General features: G+C 46.2%; 2 protein-coding genes across 2 annotated transcripts; both read right to left on the reverse strand.

The window, feature by feature from the left end:
- Positions 1-528: 528 nt before the first annotated feature.
- man2b1 (mannosidase, alpha, class 2B, member 1) lies at positions 529-14,193 on the reverse strand. The gene is made up of 24 exons (XM_036529767.1): positions 14,065-14,193; positions 13,276-13,378; positions 12,283-12,456; positions 11,057-11,250; positions 10,634-10,766; positions 10,407-10,552; positions 9,685-9,801; positions 9,412-9,494; positions 8,859-8,979; positions 8,266-8,344; positions 7,977-8,086; positions 7,688-7,795; positions 7,461-7,577; positions 6,774-6,956; positions 6,578-6,675; positions 6,190-6,307; positions 5,513-5,631; positions 4,973-5,074; positions 4,702-4,789; positions 4,378-4,458; positions 3,722-3,943; positions 3,097-3,246; positions 2,299-2,401; positions 529-1,758 (listed from the first exon to the last, which is right to left on the reverse strand). The coding sequence occupies exons 1-24, from the start codon at positions 14,173-14,175 to the stop codon at positions 1,655-1,657; spliced, it is 2,964 nt and encodes a 987-aa protein (XP_036385660.1). The 5' UTR covers positions 14,176-14,193; the 3' UTR covers positions 529-1,654.
- A 1,528-nt stretch (positions 14,194-15,721) lies between these two features.
- Positions 15,722-24,537, reverse strand: LOC118786296 (E3 ubiquitin/ISG15 ligase TRIM25-like). Its single transcript, XM_036541433.1, has 7 exons — positions 23,745-24,537; positions 20,867-20,962; positions 20,032-20,265; positions 19,591-19,750; positions 17,893-17,937; positions 17,492-17,617; positions 15,722-17,103 (listed from the first exon to the last, which is right to left on the reverse strand). The coding sequence occupies exons 1-7, from the start codon at positions 24,336-24,338 to the stop codon at positions 16,547-16,549; spliced, it is 1,812 nt and encodes a 603-aa protein (XP_036397326.1). The 5' UTR covers positions 24,339-24,537; the 3' UTR covers positions 15,722-16,546.
- Between the last annotated feature and the right edge of the window lie 3,006 nt (positions 24,538-27,543).

Here is a 27,543-nt window from a genome sequence, read left to right on the forward strand (position 1 = left end):
AGGTTGTGCTTTCATTATTCTGACTATAACTCTCAGGTGATCTTTCTTCCGTTCGTCAGTAGTAAGGGCAGCTGTAGCGGCTGACAGTAAAGGTTCTTCCAAGGCCAGGCCTGAAGTGCAGTGGAGGGGACCACAGGTAATGGAAAACTGTTTGCATTTGTCTGTGTGTTTTTGACAGTCGAACACAAAGGGCACCCATTTCCATGTTTGGCGTTTTTTTTTTCTTTTTTTTTTGGAGGGATGAGTGAAAGCAGACATTTTAGCCCGGGCAAACTGAAGATCCATTTAGCACAGAATGCACTGAGGTCACATGGTAAACCTTAGGCTCTGTTGTGGGGAAGAACCCCTAAGACATTATTGCTTAGGATCCCAGCCTGTACAGTACGTTCCCAGCTACTGCCTCGCATTAATTACATTAACCAAATTTCGCCTTTTAACGGACGTCTGAAACTGTCCCTTTGCTGTACGAATGGTGAGATCAAGTAGATAAGCAGATCAAGTACAAATAAGCAGTTAGCGTGTCAGTGTTAAAACTCGAGAAGCAAGTGGAATGCTGACACTGGCTAAAACAGTAGCGATGAGGGGAAACTCATCATGGGAGGGACACGGCAGTACGTTGTGTCACAGTGCACACAGGTTAAGACATACATCTGTTAGAAGACAAAGTACATCCTACACAGGATCTGCAGCACAAATACAGTTCTAGCTAATGAGCAGGTACTGTAGGCATAGCAATCACTGAGATTTATTTTAGCTGCTTGTGATCAACACAAATTCATCAACACACAGTTTAAAAAAAGAAATAAAAAAATTAGAAAAGCATTTTCCAAAAAAATCATACTTATTGCACAGTTTGCTGAAAGGTGGCCATAGGTAGAGGTGAGAGAGTAATCCAGCTCGTCTGTGTTCGCTGATTGGTTGGCTGAACAGTACACGTAACACCTGAAAGAAAATGATGTAGGGAGGTGTATGATGGTGTCAGGCAAGCCTCTGTCCTATATCTCGAGGCTGGATCTTTTGAAACCCCTCCGAAACAGCACACACAGCCACCTTCGCCCAGAGAAGCAGAGACACACATATAGGCAACAGTGCAGTAAGAACCAACCACGTCTCCAGTGAGCAACACTCTTTGAACACTTTGATTGCAACACTGACACCGATGGAAGTGATGTTCCCCTCAGCCAGTGGCAGTCCAGGGACCAATGCCTCTGACTCTATGAGGACTACAGGGTGAGGTGATGAGTATTTTTTTATGGCTAAACAATGGCACTGTGAAACTGAGTGATGTGTTTTAGACAATAAAATGTATGTATGAATCCAAGAATGTGGAGAGAACACCTTGTTTTTGTTCTAAAATCATTAGCACCTCGCTGTTCTCTGTGGCAGGAGGTTGAGGCGTTTTTTTTGAGGATATGCAGTGCTGTGTTGGGTCAGACAGACCTGTCTGAGTAGACATCTTCAAAAGGCACAAGATTATCTTCAGAACGCAACAATGGACAGAAACGTGGCACTTCGTGATAATACTCGGGCAGAGAGTGTGTAAATGCTGCTCGCTGGATCCGTGCCAGAACGAGGGTTGAAGTAAGGACACGGGTGGCTCGCAGAGATTGGGTGATTTGAACTACTGATCCGTGATTGGCTGCTCTGAGATTGGCTATCTGCGGTGCATTCGGAGGAGGAAGGTGCGGATCTCCATTGGGTTCAGCGTCACCTCCCACACAGAGGGGTCTCCCGTCCCACGCTTCAGGGGCTTCTCGCCTGGAACACACATCACAGCAATTACTGATGCCCCTAGCTCTGCCAACAAGACACTATGACAGTGAGTGAAACAGGAGCATCTGTTTTAATATAGTGTGTTGGGGAATTAACATGGAAATCTACTCTTTAATAATTTGATTTGTTCCTTGCACTGAAAATGTCTGATATTCTGTGATCTTGAATTCAATTCTATTATCCGGAGTAAAAATTCCATAAAGTCCTTAAGGTGTCTATATTACTCTGATTCCCAAACTGCCTATTAATCTATTAAAAGTGGACACATGCACAGTGTGGCAATGGGTATATTTTAGTTTATAGACTCCCCAAAGCTCACTCTCAAAATGCAGGTTTCAGAGCAATGTGATCAAAACGATCAAATTAATATTTACCTAATTTGTTAGGATAATCTTAATTTCCTCTGAAGTGCAACGAAGTGAAACGTTTTAACTCTACATGATGTAATACACATTAAGCATTTAATGAAAAAAAATAATATTGTCTGTATATAGCAAACTAGTCACTTATTATAAACCTGTGTACCTGTGTTGCCTTTCCAGTCCATGCGGGTCATCTCATCTTTCCACTGATTGGCTGCCAAACTCATTTCTGACATACCCACAACCTCCAGAGTTGAGAACAGCTTCTACAGAGGGAGAGAGACAGGGGGCTTCAAGGTTACCCGACACTCTGCCCTCCAGCTCGAGTTTCCAGAGTTTGTTGAATGCAAAACCGGAAAAAGAGATGGAGCAGCAGAACTTATTATGAAACAGGTAGCTTTCTACTGGACATGAGGCACCACATACAAGGGAGGAAAACAAAATACCAAACTCAAGCTATTGGAGTCAGAAGTGCAAAACATATATGTGTGACACGGCTTAAGCTTTCCCAGGGCCCATTTCCAGCTCACCACAGAACCAACAGTAATGACTAAGACATCAAGGCTATTCCTAACAGCTGCAGACAAGGTCATTGGCTAGCTTGGGTTCCAGCACACAGTGATGAGTGAAACATCATTACCTTACATTACATTACAGCAGATGCTCTTATCCAGAGCAACTTCCAGTACAAAAGAGAAGTATCCATGCAAGTTGAATGAGCAACAGTGTCAGACCAGGCTAACAACACTCCTAGACCAGCGAGTGTTAACATAACACTGTTCCAGCCCCACCTCAAGTTAACAACTTGCCTAGACAAGGGAAGCTAAGTACACTACCATACATCAGTCACGAGATCACAGAATCCAAAACACACTGTGATACTACATGTAAAATAAACAGCCAGTAATACTAGCAGCATGTTGTTAACTGTTGCTGAGCCCTGCTGAAGCACTGTCCTCACCTGCAGGTTGACAGTGACAGGCTGTGAATGTGTGTGGCTCTCCTTTGCCTCGAACTGGTGCTCCAGCCTCAGCAGCACAGAGTCCCTGTCCCACTGAGACACTGTCAGCAGGTGAACAGCAGGGGGCAGTGCGGCCTGCAGCCCCGAGAACTGATCGAGGAAAGGAGAGACAGAGAAATACATTATAATATCTTACCTGAAACTGAATACATCTGAAACACACTGATCACCAAGTGTCCCCTCCTCACACCAGCAAGTCCATACAGCGACATCCTCTGTTGTCCTCTTCTTTCTCTCTTCTCTCCCTCATTTCATCCTCCCTGTTAGATATTCACCTCTCTCTGACTCCACTCTACTCTCTCTCTACTGAATAATCCCACCACCCTTCTTTGTTTTACAATACCAGTTATGTCACTGATTACATCAATCTTTTCAGATCCATTACGCTGTCCCTCTCTCATCCATAACAGTGTATCTATGAGATCCATAATGCTTGATCCATAATCCATAATGTCTTCTCACATCTGAAACACCATCCCTATCAGATCTATAGTGTCTGTAGATCTATACTGTCGCCTGTCAACACTGTCCCTATCTGACCAGCATGGTCTCTCTCCCCTCTCACCTCCAGTATAGCGTTGGGGCGCATATCTTTGGCCTGCAGGGAGAGCAGTGGCTGCAGTACCAGTTCCTCCGCTAGGGGGCGGTGTGTGTCGGCGGCGGCAGCAGGGGGCGTGAGGGCCAGCAGCAGACGTCCCCGCACCACCAGCCCCTTTGCGTACTCTCCTGGCTCAGACAGGGGCTCCCCCACACCCCGAAAATCATCCATCAGCAGTCTCCTGTGCAGCTGGGGGAGAGCGTGGGCGCAGGTGAAGACTCTAGTTTACTTAAAGTGTAGTTAATGTTATGGAATAACACCCCACAAAATCACCAAGTTCATGTGTCAGCCTTAAATTAAGAGTGGAGAAGAATATGTGTCATTTGTGCAGGAGAGGGTGTGTGTGTGTCTGTGTCTGTGAGTGCCAGTGTGTGCCTGTGTGTCTCTAGCCACATTATTGTATGAGTTACATTTCATTACATAAATTCACATAAATCCAGCGCGACTTCCAGCACAACAGAACAAAAGTGTACCCATTCAAGTTAACTGAGCAACAGAGTCAGACCAGGCTAACAACACTCCCAGACCAGTGAGTGTGGGCGTAACACTATTCAAACCCTACCACAAGTTAACTTATGCAATCTGACTAGGTTCTGGTGTCCATGTGGGTCCTCCTCTTTTACCATGATCTCCAGAGAGCCGTCCTGGATACTGCTCCCGCCCTGAGAGCGGTCGGTCACCACGGTCAGCTGCTGCTCCTTGTCCTGCAGGGACACAGAGCACTGAGACCGACACCCTGTGCGTTTATCTCTTTCCCCTCTCAGAAACACTCAGAGAGTAACAGTGTCCTTGGCTCTCAACCTGTGGTCCTACATTGTGACATCACAACGATCATGTGACAGTAAGAAGGAGGGAGGGAAAGAGGGTCTGAATGAGAAAGAGAGAAGTAATGAGAAACGACCGGCTTGAGGAGTGGAAGCGTGACACAGAGGCAGTGAGGCGCTGACCTTGATGTAGATGCGGGAGTTGAATGGGTAGTAGTTGCCAGCGATGGGCTCTGTCTGTTTGAGGACCCAGGTGGGGCGGAAATCTCTCCTGTGTGGCAGAGGAAAGCATTGGCACTCACAGCAAACTGATCTGTGTACTTAAACCCTCCACTCCCTTTCACTGTCCCTGAAAGACCTCCCCTCCTCCCTCCCTCCCTCACTCCTACAACCCTCCTTCACTGCCTCTCCAGGACCTCCCCTCTTCCCTCCCTCTCTTTTGACCCTCCCTCACCGTCTCTCCAGGACCTCCCTGCCATTGGAGTCGGTGTAGAAGAAACCAGAGGAGTCGATATTGGTGTCCAGACGAGTGATGACTTCTTTCCCAACATAATCCCTGGAAGAGCAAAAAGAGACAGAGAGAAAGAGGAAGAAGGGAAGTAGGAGTGAGGGGGTAGAGAGAAAGAGGAAGAGAGCATGGAAGTGCAAGAGTGAGAGAACAAGAGGAAGAGAGAAGGAAAGAAAAAATGAGAGCAGCAAAAAAAAAAAAAAAAAAACAAGGGACAAACATTAAGAGAAGACATACTTCATTCTAAAAGCTTTCCAACTTTACTAATCTTTTTTTTTTTTTTTTTTTTTTTTAAATATAACAAAACAAGCAAACCTTGAATTCTCAGAACTGGCTTGAACATACAGCCGTAACATCTGCTGTAGCCGGAGACGCCCAGCTGGAAGAGACAGAGATGGAGCGCCCAGCAGAGCAGCTCTGCTGGGCGTGAGTGTCCCCCGCTCTCCTTCCTCCTGCCCGGGGGCACATTGCCCTGCACTGACTCACCCAACAGGGATGGGACCCACGGTCCACTCCAGCTCCAGATTCCTGCTGTCCTGGTAGAGGCGCACCACCTGGGACACCCAGGGCCCGAACTGCTGCCACACCTCCTGCACCACTGAATTCTGAGAGGCACAGCAAGGGAGAGAGAGAGAGAGAGGGATGCCGGACAGGAGGAGAGAGATGGAGGGAGAGGGAGGATTAAGAGCGATTTTTGAGGAAGGAGGTTAAAGGAAGGAAAAGTGTGTGTTAAAATTGAGCATGTGCTTTGAGATAGTATATGTTTAAGTAAGTATGTGCTCTGTGTGTTGCTGTATGTTAACAGTGAGTGTGTGTCAGTCTATGGTAACAGCAAGTAAATGCTGTATGCATGAGTTCATGTTTCTATTCTGTGTATTACTGTGTGCAGGTTACATTCACATTTACATTTATTCATTTGGCAGATGCTTTTATCCAAAGCGACTTACAAGTGAGGTACAATACAAGGTTGCAACAGTGAGCATTTGTTGTGTGTGTTAGTGCATGTTAACTGCACTCAGTGTGACACTGCATGTTAGCACAATGTATAAGAGCACACTATTAGCATTGAACAGCATTCTGTATTAGTGCATGTTTATAGTACTGTGCGTTAGCGCACATGAAAAGCATTGTGTTTATATTAACGGCACCGACTCCTGTATTACCTGCACTGTCTGGGTCTTGGCTTTCAGACTGACAGGTACTGGTGTGGATGAGTTGGGTCTGAAGATATAGGCTCCTGAGGCCTGGCTGCTCTCTAAATTCCCCACACTGGCATTGTACCTGCAACACATGCAATGAAAGAATTTCAATGGCCAATGAGCAACAATCTCCAGCACACACAACAAACAATGTCGGTGTATTGAACAAAATGCAAAATGCGTTTTGTGACATGTTTGACACTAAAATTTCAAATAAGTGATCAATGTGAAACACAAGCAGACAAAGTCAAAAAACGTTAAGTTTGACTAACACGCAACACAAGCTTTCAGACGGACGGACACACATACACGCAGACTGCAGACCCCGACGTGAACACACAGGTAGACAGACCAGAAAAAGCTTTGCTTGAGCTGCACCGTCTGCTTCGTCTCCAGGTTACTGAGGCTGCTCAGCAGGCCCGTGTCAGGGTCAAAGGTCACCTTGAGGAACTGGAGCACAGGGAGAGGCGTCAGTTAAGGACGATGGAGTTTGAAACAGACCAACAATCAAACTGCGCAGGAGCATGGACACACCCTCACAGACAGACCTTATTCTGCAAGTAGAGTGGAACTCCAGGTTTGGGAGAGGCAGGTGGAGGCTGGTGTTTCAGCTGAGAGACAGAGTATGTGCTGAAGCCCAGAGGGGGAGCCTGCGCCTGGAAAACCAGCTCATTCACCGCATACCCCCTGTCCTTCCGGATATCCCGCGTAGCTTGGGACACGGGTACAACCTGACACGGAACACAAGCACAGAACACAGCTGATTGAAACAAACAATTATGTGCTTTACATTACATTACATTCTAGAGGGACTTCTGGCACAAAAGAACAGAAGTGTATCCAATCATGTTGAATAAACAACAGTGTCAGATCAGGCTAACAACACTCCCAGCCCAGTGTGAGTATAACACTATTCAAACCCTACCACAAGTTACTTACGCAACCTGACTAGACAAGGTAAGCCAAGTATACTACCATACATCACAGTCACTAGATCACGGAATCCAAAACGCATTGCAATACCACACGTAAAATAAACAGCAAGTAATACAACAATGGCCACAGGCAATCTGGAAAAGCTACAGCTTTCTAGATGACTTCAAATGTGAACTCAAAGAACTCACACATACAGACTGCCAGAGCATTTAACATCTGCATATTAAACAACTTTGTGCATGAAACACACATACATACACAAACACACATGCACGCATACGGACGGTCTGCTGCCTCACCTGACTGTCAACTTCCCGCCCGCTGGGGTCAGTAACGCTGTAGCGTGTGCCGTTGAGTGGAAGCCGCACTGACCAGCTGACGGAGCGAGACAGGGGGTTATACACGGTCACCGAGAACTGAGAGGAAGACAGAGAGAGGGGAGAGAGAGACTTCATCTTCTTGCTGTTCATGGATATGCGCAGAGATATGATAACACTCCATCAGCTTCACGCTGCAAGTGCTGCACCTCGCTGTTGCTCTCCGTCAGGGGACACACGCTGATGTTGAGATTCTCACAGTAAACCCGCGGGGCGTCTGAGCCGCTGAGCTTCGAGAGAGCGTTACTGACCAGCACCTGACAGTCAGGGAGAGAGGGTTTGTTATCACACATCCTTCACTGAGGCACAGTGAGAAAATCCAGTACAATCAGTGTGCAACCAACCTATCTATCATATTAAATAACAGGTCAGCTGCAATCCTAAACAACCAACTAACTTACTCATCTTCACTCATTCACCCAATCACTCACTCATTACCTGGCAGTGTGCCGAACCGATGGACAGTCTCTTGGCGTAGTCGTTGGCAACATGCTGCTTCTCCGTCCCCGATACGGCATCATGGTGCTGAGCCACGGCCATAGCCCTCTCTGCCAATCAGCACACAGTAATGAGCACAGCAACGCAGAGGTGAACCAATCACAAAACTTCACAAGATCATCCACCATTCCAGACACTCAGAATTCCACAAAGCTGTCCACTACACGTACTTACACAGCATGGTGCTTCACACTGTGGTTCAACACAGCTCTCTCTAACATACACTTACTGAGCGTGTCACTGTCTCCTTCACCATGGGGACCTCTCCTGGATTCTGAACCTCCAAGGACTTCTAACTGATTGCAGACCTGGGAAGAGATATACCCACATCACTGTTTTGTCCATCTAACCTCACTAATTCTAGAGGTCCTCAATGGCGGCTCTGCACTGGTCTGTAACTTCAAATCCCTCTGGTGAGTGTCTGTGATATTGCCTCCTTATGCACTAGAGCCCAAATCTTACTCTGGGAAAAGGCTCACTATTTTCATGGTAACAAAAGATAATGCAAGTAGTCCAACATACCACTACATCTCATGATCTTATGATTGCAGAAATAATATCTAGAATAAGCAAATGTAAGAGAATTACTATTGCAGCTTTCTGTTTTTTGCCATCAGTTCCCCTGTTAAAACATAACCATATCTGGAGATCACAACAAACCCCAACCTAAATAAACCACAATGTTGCTACAAGTTTCCTGTCCTGCAGAACTTGTGCAACAACTCATGAAAGAGATAAGAAAGAAGGCCCATCCTTCCACGTTAATGCTGAAACGGATGGCGTGCGTGTTCAGGGGCAGCTGTCAGGGCGCCGTGAGAGTACCTGCAGCAGGCTGTTGCTAAGCCTCTCGTAGCGTTTCAGAGCGGGCCGGCTGGTGAAGTAGCCAGTCCAGAAGTCGTGTGCATCATCAGCATAGGGGAAGAAGTCATCTGTCTTCACAGACCTGAGAGTGGGGGAAGGGAGGGACAAAGGAAGAAAGAGGGAGATAGAGAGAAAGGGAACGTTGGGGGGAGTGAGAGAGAATGAGAGAGGGGGGGAGGGATGGAGGAATAGAGAGGGGGAGAGGATGAGAGAGGGATAGAGGTATAGGGAGAGTGAAAGAAAGGACAGAGTGAGAGAGAGAGGGGGACAGGGAGAAGGAGAGAGGGGACGGGGAGAGAGAAAGGCAGTGAGGAAAGGTGGGTGGGAGAGAGAGGGAGGGAGAGAGGAAGAGAGAAAGGAAGAAGGAGGGAGACAGACAGTGATATAGATGGTGATAGCCTCTTCACACAAATACTTGCTAACAGACACAGAACCCTTCTGTGACAGTGGAGCCATTTGCAACAGCAGCAGTAAAGATGATACAAAGATTGAGTGCCAAAAAGCAGCTACCCACCACGTGAGGTTGGCTCTGTGCAGCTCTTGGAGGTAGCAGGATGGAGTGGAGTACAGCACATTGACTTTGCTGCCCTTGGATTGCTGGAAAACAGACCAGACAGGTCACTCATCCTGCACACACCCACCAGTTGCCCATACAACTGCACTGAAACGTCACAAAGTCTTCTACATGCAAACTGAGCTGTTCATCTTAGGCTCATTAAACAAAAATCCCCGCGTGCTGACTACACATGTATTGCACACAAACGCATGTCCCGTGAGTGGCGTTTACCCGGGCGTTAACGTAGCGGATTAGCTTATCCATGTTCTTATACCACAGGTTGGCATTCTCATACTGGAAGTCTGACCCCATGGTCATGATGATGTGGTTGGTCCTGTACAGAGTCGCCTGCAGGGGGACACAGAGTTAGAGTTACAGTCATTTAGCATCAGTGAGAGTGCGTACAAGGCTGGACTTTGCTTGCTTTTGCATTCTGGGAATCTATTCACTGCAGTTCTGCTGTGAGTGTGTAGAGCCACTGAATGGAAAGTTGCTGAAGGAATAGTTGCTGAGAGGTCAGGATAGACTGTTAGCATGGTGAGCATGCTTATGTGCATAGTTACTCAATGGCCTGTTTGACAGGATGATTGGCAGCGGTGTGGCACAGTGGTAAGTAGCAGGGCTTGTAACCGAAAAATTGCTGGTTCGATTCCCCACTGAGGCACTGCTGTTGTACCCTTGTGCAAGGCACTTAACCCACAATAGCCTTAGTAAATGCCCAGCTGCATAAATAGATAAAACTGTAAGTCGCTCCAGATAAGAGCGTCCGCTAAACGACAATAATGCATCGTAATGAAATGACTGGAATACGGCAGTGCCAAACGGTAAATGGATGAATCCAGTTTGTACAGGCAGTGAGTGGCTGGTCTGAGCAGTTGGTGCAGTTCGGGGTGTGTCGCCCTGCAGGTGGTGAGCGCTTTAGCGTGCCCCTCCCAGCAGGCCGTGCTTCTGACCTGCTCGTTCGCCGCGTTCAGGAACTTCTTGACTATCTCGTCAACGTTGTAGTCCTCGAGGTCAGGGTCGTCACGGATAGGCGCGTCTGAACAGAGCTGGTCCCAGCAGAAGCCTTCGGGGGGGTTGTAGCCGTTGGGCAGGACACCTGGCAGGGGGATGGGGACGAGGTCAGAGCAGCCAGGAGAGGGCTGGTGAAGCATTGACCCTGAGGTCAGGGGGACAGTACCTGTGAAGAGGTCAGCAGCAGGGGGCTTCAGGCTTTCGCTGGCCCTCCACAGCATCTCCATGTCCTTCTCCTTCATCCTCCTCATCTTGTCCTGGTAATCCAGGCGGCCAAAGAAGAAGCCATCATACCCCATCTGAAGGGCGGGGAGTAAAGGCAAGGGACACAGGGCAGGTGTTCAGTTTACAATGACAGTTCACTGTCGCCCAGACACGACAGCAAACTATAACTGTATTGTGCTATGCAGATGTGTAATGTGCTATACAGAGGGTGCCTGAATACAAATTCACTGTTGTTCACGGGCTGCAGTGACACCATGTGGAAAACCGATGCAATGACAACCAGAGTATTTAGTACATCCCTGGACCCTGATTTTGGAGTGCTGATTTTGTAGATACTGGATCAGCGTCCGGACATGAACAGCACCTGAGCAAAAATGGAGGCGTGCTCCCGGGCGTGCCCAAACGGGTCAATGTGCCAGGCAACGCGCGGGCGTCCGCACGCCCCGAAAGTGTCGTTGAGGAAACGCAGCCCCAGTGTCATCTGGTCGATCACTGCACTGTAGTGTGTGGTGGCCTCATCGCTCATGCACCAGCCTCCATTGATAAACTCCAGACGCCCTGGAGACGATGGGATGGAGGCAAAGATTGACAAGAGAGGGTTAACGCAACAGACCAGGACAGTTCAGCAGGACTAGAGTCTGCACGGAGGCACAGGAGGACAACTATCAGAGGGCACTGTGACAACAATGCTTGCATGGTTGTAGGAATGAATGAAATGTAGGAACTGATAACAAGGAGTAAAGAGTCATTTTCAAACCTGACACAGGAACTAAGCTACAGCTCTGTGCGTATGGAAATAGAACTGGCTTTGACACACGGGAATCAAAATGAATTCTGATTATGAGAAAATGGAGAGGATAGGAAACAGGAGCTCTGAGGGGCTCAAACAGAACAGCACACAGGCACAGAGCTCACAGGCGGACACAAATGAGCTGAAAGACAGACACACAGAGCTCAAAGACAGACCGCAGAGACAGGCTCAGGGGACTGAGGCTAGATGTTACACAAACATAAGGACCAGGAGTATCAAGCATCCTGCTGTATTTTTCCAATCTATTACCCTCGCAAAACTGGGCCAATGAGCTGCATATACTAATACTGATACATTTCCCAAACACAACACTGTAAAATACTGGATTACAGTCCAAATGTGCAAGTTTCAGCTTTTCTGTACAACTGCGTTGACAATAGAAAAAAATGTATTGGTGCATTTTCACCATCAAGTGGTAAAAGTGAGCAATTGTTGTTACATCAGGGGAGTTGCTCTCTCTGGCGCAACTCAGTCTGTAAGTGAGGGACACTGCCATTTCTGAAGCGACTTAGTTGTAGCCACTCAGTTACAAACATACTACGTTACCTGGTGTGGCATGTAAGAATACAGGGTGGAGTAGTCTAGTGTAGCGGGCGGCAGTATACCATAGTGGTTAAGAAGCAGGACTCATAACCAAAAGTTTGCCGGTTCGATTCCCCACTGGGGCACTGCTGCTTGGGCAAGGTACTTAACCCAGCTGTAAAAAGAACTGTAACTGATGTAAGTCGCTCTGGATAAGAGCATCTGCTAAATGATGAGTAAAAAGTGCTACAGCTCACCCTCGTTGACGAGATTGGTGACGACCTGCCGGGTCTTGGCGCTCTGCTGCTTCCACCAGCGGTAGAAGAAGGCGGTCTCGACATAGATGAAACGACGAGCTGGGTCCTCCTGAAGCTGCTGCACCACCGAGTCCAGGATGTACTGGACGCCCGCATGCTGGATGTCATTGCGGTCTGGAACACGAGCAGCAGTCTCTCGCTCAAAAGCCTGCCTGCTGTGACTTACATTTTCACACTCACATTTATTCATTTGGCAGACGATCTTCTCCAGAGCCTCCAACCTTGTGCCGCCACAAGATTCCATTGCCGCAAAGTTTTGGCCACCAAGCTTTTTACATGGCAAGGGCATATACCATCAACAGGCTTGTGCCTCTAACACTTGCATGTATAGTTAGGTTTTATCTCACTACATTCCAGAAGTAAAACATTCAGCTACACACATCCTCTCTGAGTTTATCACTATAGTTTATTCACGTTAACCACAGTAGTGTAGCCTTTGATGATGGGGTTTAAAGCAGGTGACTATGTGTATTGGTCACATGCTTACAGTATCGAACAAGCAAGCTGACACAACAAAACAAGTGGAGAAAGCCACAGTTCCTTTTCATGCTGTCATAAAGACAGACTCTTATTGTATCAAAGGTTTGTCTTTATGACAATTCAGCTTTACAAGGTCCCATCTATTCATTTCAAATTCGACTTACAATATACAAGCACATTTATCTCAAGTCTTTCGATAAGTGTTGTGTGACAACCCATGAGTTTCACACCTCTTTCAGCACCATGATATTAATCTTCAAACTTGTTCTGCACTTGAGAAGCAGAGGTCCAAGTGATAACACTGTTTGGTGAAGGTTTCCTGTCTACACCAAACAGCACTGAGAAATGTTGCATTTTATAGGGTTTATTTGAAGTCCTGCAATGACAATATGCTGCCCTGTACAAAGAGTAGGATGACAGAGTAATAAAGAGAAGAAAGAGAAGCAGTCTGACCTCCATAGTAATACTGGTCCACAGTCTTGAGCCAGCCAACATCATCGTGTGTGTGGGGGACCAGGTGGACATTCAGCATGGAGGGCTTTGTTGCTGGACATGACTGTGCATGAGAACACACATACACACGCGCGCACGCACACGCGCACACACACACACACACACACACACACACATAACATGGTCGGTCATATACAACTCACAACACAGATAAAAAAAAAGCAGGGAGACAGAGCACATCACAATGCACATCAATTTTGCCTTCTCCTCAAAAAAGATCCTTTCAGCCAGTCTTGCAAAATACTATCTGCTAAGCATTCATGATCAAGACTTGCGTCACCTTCAAATCACATGATGAATATGGAAAATATTTTGCACATGATTCTGTTTATTATTTGACATTCACACAGATTGCAGAAAATATATTCTATATTCCGCTTTTGGTAATGGTGCAGCTACTTGTTTCTTTCGAAAAGTCCCATATGAAAAAGAAACTGTTGTTCTATGGACCTAGCAACTTTGGGTTCACACCTGGGATGAGGAACTTCAAAGCGTTCGGTTCTCTAAAGACAGCCAGCGATCTACGTTACAACGATACTGTGGCGGAACCGACGGTATTATTGTTGTGAAAATAAAATAACATCCAAAAAGAGCAAACTTGTTTCACAGCAAGCTCCCTGTACAGCAAATGCCTCCGATTTCCATGTCTCTCTCCCTCTCTCTGTCTATCCTTCCTGTCTCTGTCTTTCATTCTCTCCACCTCTAAAAGGGATAAACTGAGTCTCTCACCTTGTACCCACAGGCCGGTTCATCGCGGGTAAACTGGCCAGCGGGGAAGCCTAGGACCCCGCCGTAAAATAACAGAAACACCACGGCGGCCGTGAGCGCAGACGCCGCCATCTTCAGCAACAACCACACTCACTGGTCATATGACACGAACTGTCAGTGAATTCACGTGACGTGTTTCAACCCGCAACTCAGACTCGCCGGCATAGCGGTCGCTTTATTCTGCCGTGATTGCGACTTTCATTGCGGAGCAAAAGGTAATTGTAGTGGTCACTATCCCACCACCTGCGCCGTGCCAAATCCGAACGAAATCGCTGGCGTCACTGTCGTTTCAGCGTCTGCTGAGTGACATATTTGTAGGCTTTTAAAGTCAGGTCGGGAGCCCAGAATTCAGTCCAGGGAGTCCACAGGCGTGGCTGTTAGTTGGCATTCTTAAACTCTCCCGTGACAATTGAAAATGTAACTCGCTGTAAGTGAATTACCTCTTCGAAAACATTTTGTATCTTGAATAAATATTTACAGGTGTTCCGTAAATCATAGGCAGTAATTGTGCCATTTTACCACATGGGGGCCCTGTTTCTGAGTAACTGTTGCTCGGGTCTTGCTGGTGCTGGAAGTCACCGTATTTGCGAAGTGCTCACAACTCTCCAGCCAGCTATAGCATTCAGAAAAGGTCACAAAGATAAACTAACGGGAGACGTTCTGAACTAGACAAATACCACACTACCCTGAACCTTTGAATTTATCTCCTATCGGCACCGTTACAAAATACCTTGTGTATTGCGTCTGTCTTGAACACACTGCAACGGCCTCGATATAATCGGGTGTGCTAGCGTGCCGTGTTTCGTTTGGCTTAGGTATGCATCTGATGCTGTAAAATAACACTTTCATTTGTCAGCCCGTTTTTGTTAAAATGTGACGGTGATGGAAGGAGAATTGGGGAGACTTGTCAAAGTAAGACCATTATTGAGACCATTGAAGCATATTTTGCCTCATGTGGTGAAATAGTTCAATGTCCAAAAGTAGTAGACCTTGCACTCTTATTCAAGCCTAACACTGTAAGTCGCTGACAAATTCTTGTGAATGAAACTATATGTGTGGAGACATGTTAGTTCAAGTTTTATAAAAAAAATATACATTTTCAATGAGGACATTATGATCTTTTACACTCATCTTCATGTTAAAACGTTGAGTGCAGAGAGTAGATATTTTATTCAATTTACTCAAATATGAAAATGAAATGAGAAGGTTTAAGGTGAAATGCGTGGTTTAATTGCATATATAAATATCAACAGTAAAGCACACTCACAGACACACATAAACAGGTACGCACAGACACAGAACCTACAGAACCACGAGACCACAAGCGAAAGACACTAAGGCATGAGCTAAAGCCAGGAGAGGTAGACAGGGCTCTTTAAGAGACAAAGAACCACACACAGGCAAAGTCAGCATTTCCACTCCATGTTATTCCACTGCCAAACTATGTCCAAACCCATCTTTCACAACTGAAAAGTTAGGGCTAAAAAGTTTGTATAACAAATTCAAACAAGTGTTGCTTTTTTCACTACAAAAAATAATCAGAAACAAGACTTTAAAAACACTTATTTAAATATGCAATTCAGAGTTAAGGCAAAACTGAAAAGCCAGGGGACTAAATTCTGTCCTTTGTCACCCTTTGAGTAAACCCTGTGCACACAGGGAGATGGATTGGGGTGAGGTACAATATACCACAGCTGTGCAAAAACATGGCCTGGATTTAAAAACCATACATATATAGGCATTACTAGCTCTCACAAAAAACCTAGTGTGTGACGTGACACCACGGAAAAGGAGTGGTTCTTCCTGAAGAAGCAACAGTGTACAATAGCACCATTTTCAAGAACACAGACAGTGAGATTCAGGAATACAGAAACCGATCGTCCTCAGAGAGGGCTATCATTCATCTCTGACTCTTCAAAGTCACGGCATACATCCACGTGAGCCAATACTGGTGCTAGGGCAATAGGGAGATAAAATGTGTAAAAATAAAGGAACACTTTGGTATTTCTTTCCCCACAATGATTAAAGGAGAGGATGTTGTAGAGGAAGGATGAAGGGCTGTTGAAAAGTAGTTTCAGAAACAGGTGTTTATGTAAGTGAGTGGGACAGACTGAGTGTGTGTGTGTGTGGGGGGTTTGGGGATGGGGAGATAAATTCAGTTTTTGCCATGCTCAAGAATGTAGTGTAGGTGAGGGTGAGCAGGCAAACGAAGGATTGTATAGGAAGGACATAATGGAGACGTTAATAGTCTGGACTGAAGTACCGGCGGCAGGTCTGAATCCCATTTAGATGGGTTTCTCAAATGGTGATATGTCTCTTTGAGTTAAAATGTCACAAAAGAAATCATTGGTTGCTGATCCCATTATTGAGCTAGCAGGACATTGTGAAAGACTACAGGTGACTGGAGAAGGGTGGGCCAGGGGGGACAACACAGGGTCAGGGGTTAGGGGTCAGGGTGCAGAGTGGGAGAGTCAAAGGGACAGATGAGGATGGTGGAGTCCAGGTCCAGCCGGAAAGCTGGGTAGAGAGGCTGGGTGAAGGGGCAGTGGAAGGTGTGCAGGAGGTAGACTGTATCAGACAGGCTGTAGAAGGAGAGTGCCCCCTGCTGGCGCTCTAGAAAAACACCGATTCTCGGGCAGGGCGGGGCGGCCACGGTCGTCTTGCGGTTGTCGTGCCAGGCGGCGTACCCCGAGTGCGTGCAGCGCAACCTCCAGGAGTTTTCGTTCCTGCCCAGCAGGCACGGTTTCCCTCCCCCCTTCCGGCCGATGCCCTGGTAGGTCACTCCGATGTCCACCCAGCCGCCCCCCCTCCATTCCACCTCCCAGTAGCTGGCTCCCCCGAACTGTCCTTCCCTACACAGGACCTGGGCCACGCTGTCAAAGCGCTGAGGGTGTGGCCCGTAAGCCTGGGGCTCCTCCCCACAGTGGACTCTCTGGGGATCTCCAAACAGCACCAGAGTGGGGTGCGCTGTGTTGGGGTCCAGGGAGAGGTGGCAGGCATCTGCAAAGGGCAGGAGAAGACAAGCCAGTGCTAGACAAACTTACCATTAATGACAACTATGACCTGAATCTTTGACAGACAGTGGAAATACACAGCGTATAACAGCTTACACGAAAACAGAGTAAGAGGTAAGGAAGAAAGGAGACCTAGGTAATTAGCAAATTTAGACGATAGGATAGCCTAGCGGTGCAGCGGAGAGGGAACACGAGGCGCTGCGTATGGGTGAACCCGATCGTGTTTCCGAGAACAGCGAGGCTCCTGCCAAACGCATGTAGACACATGTCCGCAAGGGACGGCTTCGTCGGCACAGGGGTGTGAAAACGAGGTCAGGTTGGGTTTCTACAGTGAGCCGGTGGAGAGGGAGTGTGACGAGAGGGGGAGTACTTACACCTGAGAAAATTCTCCCTCGTGCGCTGGTCTGACGGCTGCAGGCTGAGGGGAGACAGGGGGAACGGGCAGGGCGCCACCGTCTTCTCCACTCCTGATAAGGGGAGACACTTCCGCACAGGCCCATCTGCATTGCATTAAATATGAAGTGAGCCATTCAGACGCCCCACGTGCACAACAAAAGATCTGTTGTTATGGACTGGTGCGCCTGTGTTTCCAAAATCAACAGGAAAAAAAGGAACCTGTATGACTGTTTGTGGCTAAATAAACACAACATCCAATAATCTGTGCATTACCAAGGCTGTCCTTCAAGTGATGAATGAGAAGAATGGAATTCTCCCAACTAAAACAGTGCTTTCAGTGATCTCCACATATCTAAGCTGGTGGTACAAACAGGCTTACCTTTCAAACTGTCATTACCAGGCAGCTGATAGACATTTTGGTTCACTGGAGAAGAGAGGGAGAAAAATAACATGAAGATGTGCTCCTTATTAATATTTATTTTCTTCAGCAGCTGCCTTTATCCAGGACAATCTACATAGTCTTTACACAGGCCTCATTAATGCAGCTGAATATTTACTGAACCAGTAAAGGGTAAGTACTTTGCTCTGAAGGTACAACCACAATGCCACTCATGGTATTTGAACCAGTAACCTTACGGTTCCAAGCCATGTCCCTTCACCACAATGCAACATTTGATCCTGCCTCTTTGAACAGAGGTTAAGCAGGGGCTCTGACGTGAGCTGCTGTTTGCTCTCTGTGAGGGCAGGGCTGTTACAGCTGGTTTCCTCTCAGGAGAGATGAGCCCCGGAGGCTGATTTGTGCTCGGTGTCTCTCTGTGGAGCTTTGCGCAGGGATGAGCACTCAGGAGTGACAGCAGTGCCACAACTGAGACTGCTGCCGCTCACTGTGACGCGACTCGGTCTGCACCCTACCCCCCCCCCCCCCCCCTCGGCTCCACTCCCACCCCTTTGTGGACCCCCTCCCCCCACGCTAAGAGCGTAGCTTAAAACCAGATGACACCTCTGTGTGAGGGAGAAGCTTTCAGATGTGCCCAAGTTTTCTGGGACAAACTGCAGGCATCAGCAAGATCCTATTCACCATGTTGAGCGGTTGGGTGACATAGTCACTTTAGGCAAGCAGGGATTTGCTTACAAAAGCCTGCCCTCAGAACACAGACTTTCACAGGTGTGGATAAAAGCATGGCTTTACACTGCAACACAAGACTAATGTACTGAATTCACCCTCAGTCCAACCTCTGTACATCCTGTTCATACTACTAATTCCTTAATAGTCTCCTCATTCTGCCCATAGCAACAGGGCTCACTTTGGGAGAATGAGGAGTGAGGTCACCAGCAGGTCACACTGTAGCTTCCCCCTGTAACACTGCAATGTTGATGCTACTGGCTTTGTAACCAGAGGGCTACATGTTGATAATACATTCCAGTAACTGATAAGAGAATCTGCAAATGCATAACACTGAAAGACAGGAAAGATAAATAATAAATGAAAAGAGGAAAATGTTACACTTGTTCAGTAGCAGTATTTGAGGACACCGTGTAGACTACTTACAGGGGTGTTGGCATTTTTTTTGCTACAATATAAACTGTATTAAACTTTGCAGCTCGGAAAACGACCAGGATTTTATCACACACAAATATAAAGAGGGATTGGAAGATCACTTCAATCTTCCACTGTGACTGACCTGCAAAACAATGGCTGCACTTTATTTTCTGCAAAATTAGAAAAGAATAATCTATGAAAAGCTAAAATGAGAGATTCTTCAGATGATTACAACAGAATGTAAAAGAATAGAACAAATGTACAGTCCAGAAATGGAAAATTGTCTTTGGCTTTACCAAAACAAATATGGCATTACGACATTAATTAGAACACTGATGAAGACCTCAGAGACCTCATTAGAATTCCAAACAAACCACCCACTCACTCAACTCTACAGAACCCCAGTGGATGAAATGTCAAAAAAAGCTCTCCCTGTTAAAGGAAACGGTAGAACACCACACTTTCGGATACAATTCCAGTGCTGGATGACCACAAGCAGAGTTCAGCTGAGGTTGCCACTGGTTGCAGGAAACCCACCTGCTCTGGTGATCTTCTCTACCTCCTCCCTCCAGAGCTCCTCCATCCTGGCCCTCAGGTGGGAAAGGGCTCTTCTTGCTGCACTGAAGCATTCTGTGGAGATTTCTGCCGCTCCGGGGCGCCTCCTGCTGGCTGGCAGCGCACACAGCAAAGAAGCAGACTGCGCAGACAGAAGGCAACTACAGGTGAACTGGTGGTTTAAATAGTCCAGTCCACACAGAGCACAGTGCGCACGCATTGACCTCCATCCTCACATCGGTAGAGTTACCATCAATCAGCCACCTTCCGCTTTATTAATGTGTGAAAGCAGGTGAAAAAGGAAGTCTAGTCACCTCTTTTAGTGGGCAGACAAGAAGGGTGATGGTGAAGAATGATGCTTGCATCTTTACACACGTACACAAACATGTACATAAACATACACACACACACACGCTAGCCGACCTGCAGGAAATAGGCGTTGTCTTCCGTCAGCAGCAGCTGGCCCATCTCCGTGTCCCTCTTCCTCAGCTCGGCCACCTCCCTCTCCAGCTCCTCCATCTCCCGCTCCACCCGGCCCAGCACCGCCCTCTCCTGGGCCTCCAGCCGGGCCCGCACCTCCACCCGCGTCTTCTCCAGTCGCTGGGCCAGGTCGATGAACAGAGTCTCGCTGTCCTCCACCACAGCGGATGACGAACACTAGGGGGATGAGGGAGCAAATCTGTGAGAATCAGAATGTCACACGATGCCGGACCCGAAACAATGCTGCGACCACACAGCATGCACTCCCCATTGAGAAACCCTTGGTTTCTGGCATCACAATGCCCTAATGACCTTTGTCATAAAAGAGTGATAGGAATGGAACATCACCGCCACTGTAATTTAAAGATATTAAGTTCACAATTACAAGCCCCGTCACATCTCTGTAAAACCTTCCACCACACTGCATGTTGACTTCTCCTAGAGAGGGCCCCATATAGCACAAGCATCAAAAAGTCTTATTTATTTTTATTTATTTAAATTTATGTTCAAATCTAATGTATGTAAAGAAACAACATGTACAAACTTAGGGTACCTCAACTCAGGGTACCCCGATGAAAAATAAACCCTTTTAATGTAACATTTTCTTCAATTAACCTTCTGAGCATACAAACATAAAAGTTGGCCTGATTTGGATCCATTTCTGCAGGTTAAACAAGAAACAAAAAAAGAAATTGAAATGTTTCATGGTGCGATACTCGGAAAAGACATCAAAGGACCAAAGATTAGCATTCTGCTGCCAAATCGCATGGGTACCTACCTTGAGCGAATCGAGGGCCTGCTGGAACTCCCCCAGCTCCCGCTCCCCGGCCCGAATCCGGCCTTGCACCGCCCTCTGACACTCCAGAAGCTGCGCCTTTGTAACCAAGCAGAGGAGACAGACTTAGGAGCCCCAGTCAGAATGTCACATTTTATCAGCATATTACCAATGCAGGCTGAGAGAAACACATGAGGAGGAAAAGCTGGAGCATAAAGCTGTAACGCTGGTTCCCTGTATACGATCATTTGTCACAATCACATATGGGGATCCTTCATATGCTTTCTCTAATCAAAATGAACATCACATCAAAAAATCATAGCCATCATAATTCCACATGGACTAAACTAGTAATAAAAAATGAGGGACATCGCATTTACATTCGTTTCATTGCAATGTGTGAATATTAGGGACATTGCTGAGATTTTAGAGAACAAATCAGTTTAGAGACTTGGATTATTTGACTGATTGTTCTTTGAAATTACTAAGTGAATTTTTTTGGATCCTGGCTCTCAGTAGCTACATTTTGTGGATTCTGTGTCATGATCTCATAGCTGATAGGGTACTAAAAATGAAGTAATACAATGAAAACACAGATGTATTACAAGGTCCTGTTGATCTCCTCATTCTCTGTACCACTGTGGAAAAGATTCTGGGCCTTTACCAAACCAGAATGAGGCCATCATACCCACTGCTCTGCTGCTCCTTCAACAAGCAACCTTGCAAACCAAGTTGTACCTGGAACTGTTATTTTTTCTGTAACCATTGGAGTATATCCAAAATGAATTCAAAGGTTTTAATTCCCTGATAAAGTGGATTGACATGTCTTGTCAAGACAAGTTAACTCAAAGACATCTCTGCACGACATTCTCCTTGGGTCAGCAGAAGCGCTCTCTGCGTGTAGTGAGCCACACTCCACAGGAACAGGTGGCTTCAGCTAATCCCCCCCCTGTAGATTTCTGCAGAGGGCACCAGCAGCAGTTTGGCTTTCACTGAGGTGGAAAACAACGTAAAAGTAAAGGGCTTCATTTGCTGCAGTGAAGCACCAATGTAGCATGTTAGTATGAATATCAGTCTGAGATCGTCTTGTTAACTATTTGCCTTCAAGAACGCTGCGATCATCTGCTGCTGGTTTACTGAAAGTTTTCAGCAACAGCCGAAAGAAAATCGGGGATGCAGCCTTTGTCAGTTACGCCCCAAAGCTATGGAACGCACTACCTATAGAGATCAGGGAAGCCAGCTCGCTAAATATTTTTAAAAGAAAGCTAAACACTTATCTTTTCACTTTTGCCTTTAACTAGCTATGACTTCCCTGATACAGGCCTCTATGTATTCTATCTTTTAACTTTATTTTTATTTTATTTTATTATGCATACTATGTATTCTAATTTCACCTTTCTTTAATTTTTGGTTATTATTTTTATTTTCCATGTTATTTTACAGTAATTATGGCATTCTATCCCTGTTTCTATGCTCATTCCATGTGAAGCACTCGGTGCATGTAATTTCTTTATCGTAAAGCACTTTGAGCTGCATTTCTTCTATGAAAGGTGCTATATAAATAAAGTTTATTATTGTTGTTATTATTATTATTATTATTATTATTATTATTATTATTATTGTGTACACATGCAGCTGCATGGTCTTCCTTGACAGCTTAAACCATTTTGCAATTTCTGTGACGGAAGCACCTGCAATTCGGCAAAAAATACCTCACCTCTTTCCAAATCTGTTAAAACTGTCATGTTGCTTTAGAAACTGACATATTAGTGTGCTGATTTTAAACGCCTTTTATCGCAGAAACATAATTGCAATTAATATTGACATTAATATGAAAGACATGGGTAGACCCCATGTTTAAGTTACTTGAAAATACGAGTTCTTTTGGCGTTTCCATTACTTTGTTTGCCCCCTGTGCACCTTGGTTAAATCATTTTCTTCGCATTACTCTGCTGGTTTACTTCCTTATTTTGATATAATTTAGTTTTAAAATGCGTGCTTATCAAATTGCAGAGTGTCTTAACATCGATCTGCACAAAGTGCAATACAATGCACTTGCGTTAGGATCATTAAGGGCCTTCTGTATACTGTGGGTTTGATTTGGACATTCTAGCCTACTTATAGGAAATGAATTATGAAAGGAAAACTGGTGTGGGACCCTTTCGCAAAAATTTAATATTTTTTTATATATCAAATGGTTCCGAAAGTGAAGTATGACGATGATGATCAAACATTTTGAATCTTAAATCTAACTTTACATGACTCCCAGTCTACAACTAGTTAACGGACAGATACTCCATCGCTTACAACAGTCATCAATTTCAGTACGAACTGAGTCAGTTGTCTAACAGGAGTCAAATCTGGTCACGGGATAGCGTTTCAGCTGTTAAAAATGCATAGCACAAATTACAATCACTGTTGCAAAGTTTCCGTTTCACTGATCCTCCAGCAACAGTGGTAGCGTATCTTTACAACCAACAGTGGCTAGCTAACACATATCGCCGACTAACCGTGTGTTCCCTTTTTTAAAACGGCTGCTACCACAAGTGCATACTTCGAATTCCTCTTCTTTCCACCCGTTCACTGACTCAAGGGCAAACCATTTCATACACAGCGTTCAAGGACACAGTGTTCTGCCCATCAGTAACACCTCTAGCTCCCACTCGCGCTCTGCAACGGTGCAGTATCCGTCCCACTACACACCCCCTTCACTGCCCATGTGGACGGACCACTCTTCACATCCAGTTACTAATTTGGCACTTTTCATGTGGAAATGAATGTGGAATGTGGCATGTGGAAAACAGAAATGTTAAGTAAGCACTTCAGGGACGTGCAACTATACTTGTTTTTTTTCCCAAACACTGATGAGATGCTGCCTCACCTGTCTCCTTGCTCTCTGTGCATCAGCATTGCGCAGATCCTCTTGGTCTGACTCGCAGAGCGGACAGTCCCCGGTCCAGTCGCCCTGGCTGTCGCCGCCGCCGCCCTCCAGGCCCATTCGGTGCTGTGAACAGAGTTTTTCGGCTAGACTCTCGATCGCGTCCACCAGTTTATGCCGCCGCAGAGTGCCGACCTCCCGATGCGGAACAACGTGTAGCTGACAATAAGAGGCCAGGCATGCCAGGCATGACTTAACAGCTTTGAGTTTGTGGTCAACCGGGCAAAAGTCACACGCGACTTCTCCCAGACCCCCCAAATAACGGTCGGGAGCAGATGCATTTACGAGTTCCGTCAGCTTCAGTTTCTCCACCACTTCTGCAAGAACTGTGTTCCTCCGTAAAACCGGGCGGGGGCTAAATGTATCCCGACATTGCGGGCAACTATAGTGTCCCGCGTCCGCCTGATCCCAGTAGCGATTAATGCACACCATGCAGTACGTGTGACCACAGGGGACGGCTACTGGATCTTTCAAGATATCCAGGCAAACGGGACATCGGAACTGACTTTCCGTGACAGAAATGTTAGCCTCTGCCATCGCTATCTCCCGTTTGTCAGGTACTGTATTTCCCCTCCAAAGTGCGTTTAAAGAGCTCTCTCCTCGTGAGAAGAAGCGGTCCGTTACGTTTATGGCCTGTTGAATTCTGTGGTGGGCAGGGTTTGGAGCAGAACGGGAATAGCCACCCTACTGTATCGGGCATCCCCAAGGAAATGGTCACATAACAGCAACTGATATTCCTGATTCAGATTCTAGCTGGCGAAGCAGCGAGGAAACAAACATTGACGTCACACAGTCAGCGTTACCGTAGGATGTCAACTATAAGCGCGCTCCACCTTGTACACACCCATTTACAGTAGCAGAACTACACGACGGACTGCATGTCATCTTCACTAAATAAATCACAATCACATATGTGTTCATATTTTCTTCAGAAAAACGAATTACATATCACAATGTTAACGATGTTATTTCCGTGTCACTGCGACATGATATATGCAATGATATTGTGCAACAGTTGTAGCTAACTTTTAGAAAAAAAAGCATACACAGTTCCACAAAAGTTTTAGGGCTGCGCTATTTGTGTCTTGTCCCAGGATGTTTTAAAGCCGGTGGATATATGGGGTTATAGGATGAGAGAACAAATTGTTTATGTATTAATTTGGAACATCCTGTAACAGACTTGGAACAGCACTGGTTAGCAGCAATGGTAAAATATCAACCCAAAAAAGACGACTATGTTAAAAAAAGTACAATGACAGTGCCACAAAAATGTAGTTTCTTGCCTTTTTTATTGTTTACCTTTAGACAGTGAAGGTGTGCAGGAGGTAGACTGTATCAGATAGGTTATAGAAGGAGAGTGCCCCCTGCTGGCGCTCCAGAAAAACGCATATCCTCGGGCAAGGCGGGGCAGCCACGGTCGTCTTGCGGTTGTTGTGCCAGGCGACGTGCCTCGAGTGCGTGCAGCGCAACCTCCAGGAGTTTTCGTTCCTGTCCAGCAGGCAGTTTTAGACAATAGGATAGCCTAGCAGTGCAGCGGGGAGGGAATGTGAGGTGCTGCGTATGGGCAAACCCAATCCTGTTTCCAAGAACAACAAGGCTCCTGCCAAAGGCATGAACGGAATAGGTAAAGGGTAAGTACTTTGCTCTGAAGGTACAACCACAATGCCACTCATGGTATTTGAACCAGTAACCTTACGGTTCCAAGCCATGTCCCTTCACCACAATGCAACATTTGATCCTGCCTCTTTGAACAGAGGTTAAGCAGGGGCTCTGACGTGAGCTGCTGTTTGCTCTCTGTGAGGGCAGGGCTGTTACAGCTGGTTTCCTCTCAGGAGAGATGAGCCTCGGAGGCTGATTTGTGCTCGGTGTCTCTCTGTGGAGCTTTGCGCAGGGATGAGCACTCAGGAGTGACAGCAGTGCCACAACTGAGACCGCTGCCGCTCACTGTGATCACTCGGTCTGCACCCCCCCCCCCCCCCCTTCGGCTCCACTCCCACCCCTTTGTGGACCCCCCCCTATCTTAAAACCAGGTGACACCTCTGTGTGAGGGAGAAGCTTTCAGACGTGCCCAAGTTTTCTGGGACAAACTGCAGGCATCAGCAAGATCCTATTCACCATGTTGAGCGGTTGGGTGACATAGTCACTTTAGGCAAGCGGGGATTTGCTTACAAAAGCCTGCCCTCAGAACACAGACTTTCACAGGTGTGGATAAAAGCATGGCTTTACACTGCAACACAAGACTAACGTACTGAATTCACCCTCAATCCAACCTTTGTACAACCTCTGTTCATACTACTAATTCCTTAATAGTCTCCTCGTTCCGTCCATAGCAACAGGGCTCACTTTGGGAGAATGAGGAGTGAGGTCACCAGCAGGTCACACTGTGGCTTCCCCCTGTAACACTGCAATGTTGATGCTACTGGCTTTGTAACCAGAAGGCTACATGTTGATAATACATTCCAGTAACTGATAAGAGAATCTGCAAATGCATAACACTGAAAGACAGGAAAGATAAATAATAAATGAAAAGAGGAAAATGTTACACTTGTTCAGTAGCAGTATTTGAGGACACCGTGTAGACTACTTATAGGGGTGTTGGCATTTTTTTTGCTACAATATAAACTGTATCAAACTTTGCAGGTCGGAAAACGAACAGGATTTTATCACACACAAGTATAAAGAGGGATTGGAAGATCACTTTAACCTTCCACTGTGACTGACCTGCAAAACAATGGCTGCACTTTATTTTCTGCCAAAGTAGAAAAGAATAATCTATGAAAAGCTAAAATGAGAGATTCTTCAGATGATTACAACAGAATATAAGAGAATAGGACAAACATGCAGTCCAGGTGGAAGATTGTCTTTGGCTTTACCAAAACAAATATGGCGTCACAATATTGATTAGAACACTGATGAAGACCTCAGAGATCTCATTATAATTCCAAACAAACCACCAAATCAACTCAAAAAAAAAAAAACAAAACAAAAAAAACACATAAAAAGCTCTCCCTTTTAAAGGAAGCAGTAGAACACCACACTTTCGGATACAATTCCCGTGCTGGACGACCACAAGCAGAGGTCAGCTGAGGTTGCCACTGGTTGCAGTGCCACGGCAATGAAGCATTCGGTGGAGATTTCTGCTGCTCTGGGGCGCCCCCTGCTGGCTGGCAGCGCACACAGCAAAGAAGTGAACTGCCCAGACAGAGGGCAAATACAGGTGAACTGGTGGTTCGAATGGTTCAGTTCACACAAAGCACAGTGCGCACGCATTGACCTCCATCCTAACATTGGTAGAGTTACAATCGGTCATTACTAATAGATAGACAGCCACTGTGGGAGAAACTAATCCCTGCCTGGGCCAGATGGACTGAGAGCTCTTTCCACACTTTTCAGTAGCTCCCCAAAAGAACAAGTATAATCCACAGAGTCTGATGTAATTAGGTTTATTGTATATGTTTTCAAATCACATACAGTAAACTGGGCTGGTCCGCACAGAGCAACTCTGAAGCACCTTCTGAATACACTCTCTTTTTATGCTTTCCCCTAGCTTCTCCTGTTGTGGAGCTTAAACTTGAACTCTTCCCTCTGTTTTACACCACATTCCCCTGTACATCATTATTTCTCATTCTGGCATTGTTCCCACTCCATATCCTGCCTTTGTTTTACACCAGTATTTCCACAGTTCACACACCTCTAATATAAAAAATAACTGATTACCTGCTTTGACATAACTGACATCTAC

The sequence above is a fragment of the Megalops cyprinoides genome, chromosome 1, assembly GCF_013368585.1.
Source record: "Megalops cyprinoides isolate fMegCyp1 chromosome 1, fMegCyp1.pri, whole genome shotgun sequence".
Taxonomy (NCBI): domain Eukaryota; kingdom Metazoa; phylum Chordata; class Actinopteri; order Elopiformes; family Megalopidae; genus Megalops; species Megalops cyprinoides.

What these genes read in the sequence shown, in the direction of transcription:
- LOC118786296 (XM_036541433.1), bottom strand. Translation starts at nt 24,338, where the DNA reads ATGGCAGAGGCTAACATTTCTGTCACGGAAAGTCAGTTCCGATGTCCC. An exon ending in CACAGAGAGCAAGGAGACAG is followed by an intron (nt 20,963 to 23,744) that starts GTGAGGCAGCAT and finishes TTGGTTACAAAG; the next exon opens with GCGCAGCTTCTGGAGTGTCA. An exon ending in TGGTAATGACAGTTTGAAAG is followed by an intron (nt 17,618 to 17,892) that starts GTAAGCCTGTTT and finishes AATGCAATGCAG; the next exon opens with ATGGGCCTGTGCGGAAGTGT.
- man2b1 (XM_036529767.1), bottom strand. Translation starts at nt 14,175, where the DNA reads ATGGCGGCGTCTGCGCTCACGGCCGCCGTGGTGTTTCTGTTATTTTAC. An exon ending in TCCGCTACGTTAACGCCCGG is followed by an intron (nt 9,495 to 9,684) that starts GTAAACGCCACT and finishes TCTGTTTTCCAG; the next exon opens with CAATCCAAGGGCAGCAAAGT. An exon ending in CACTCTACTTGCAGAATAAG is followed by an intron (nt 6,676 to 6,773) that starts GTCTGTCTGTGA and finishes CCTGTGCTCCAG; the next exon opens with TTCCTCAAGGTGACCTTTGA.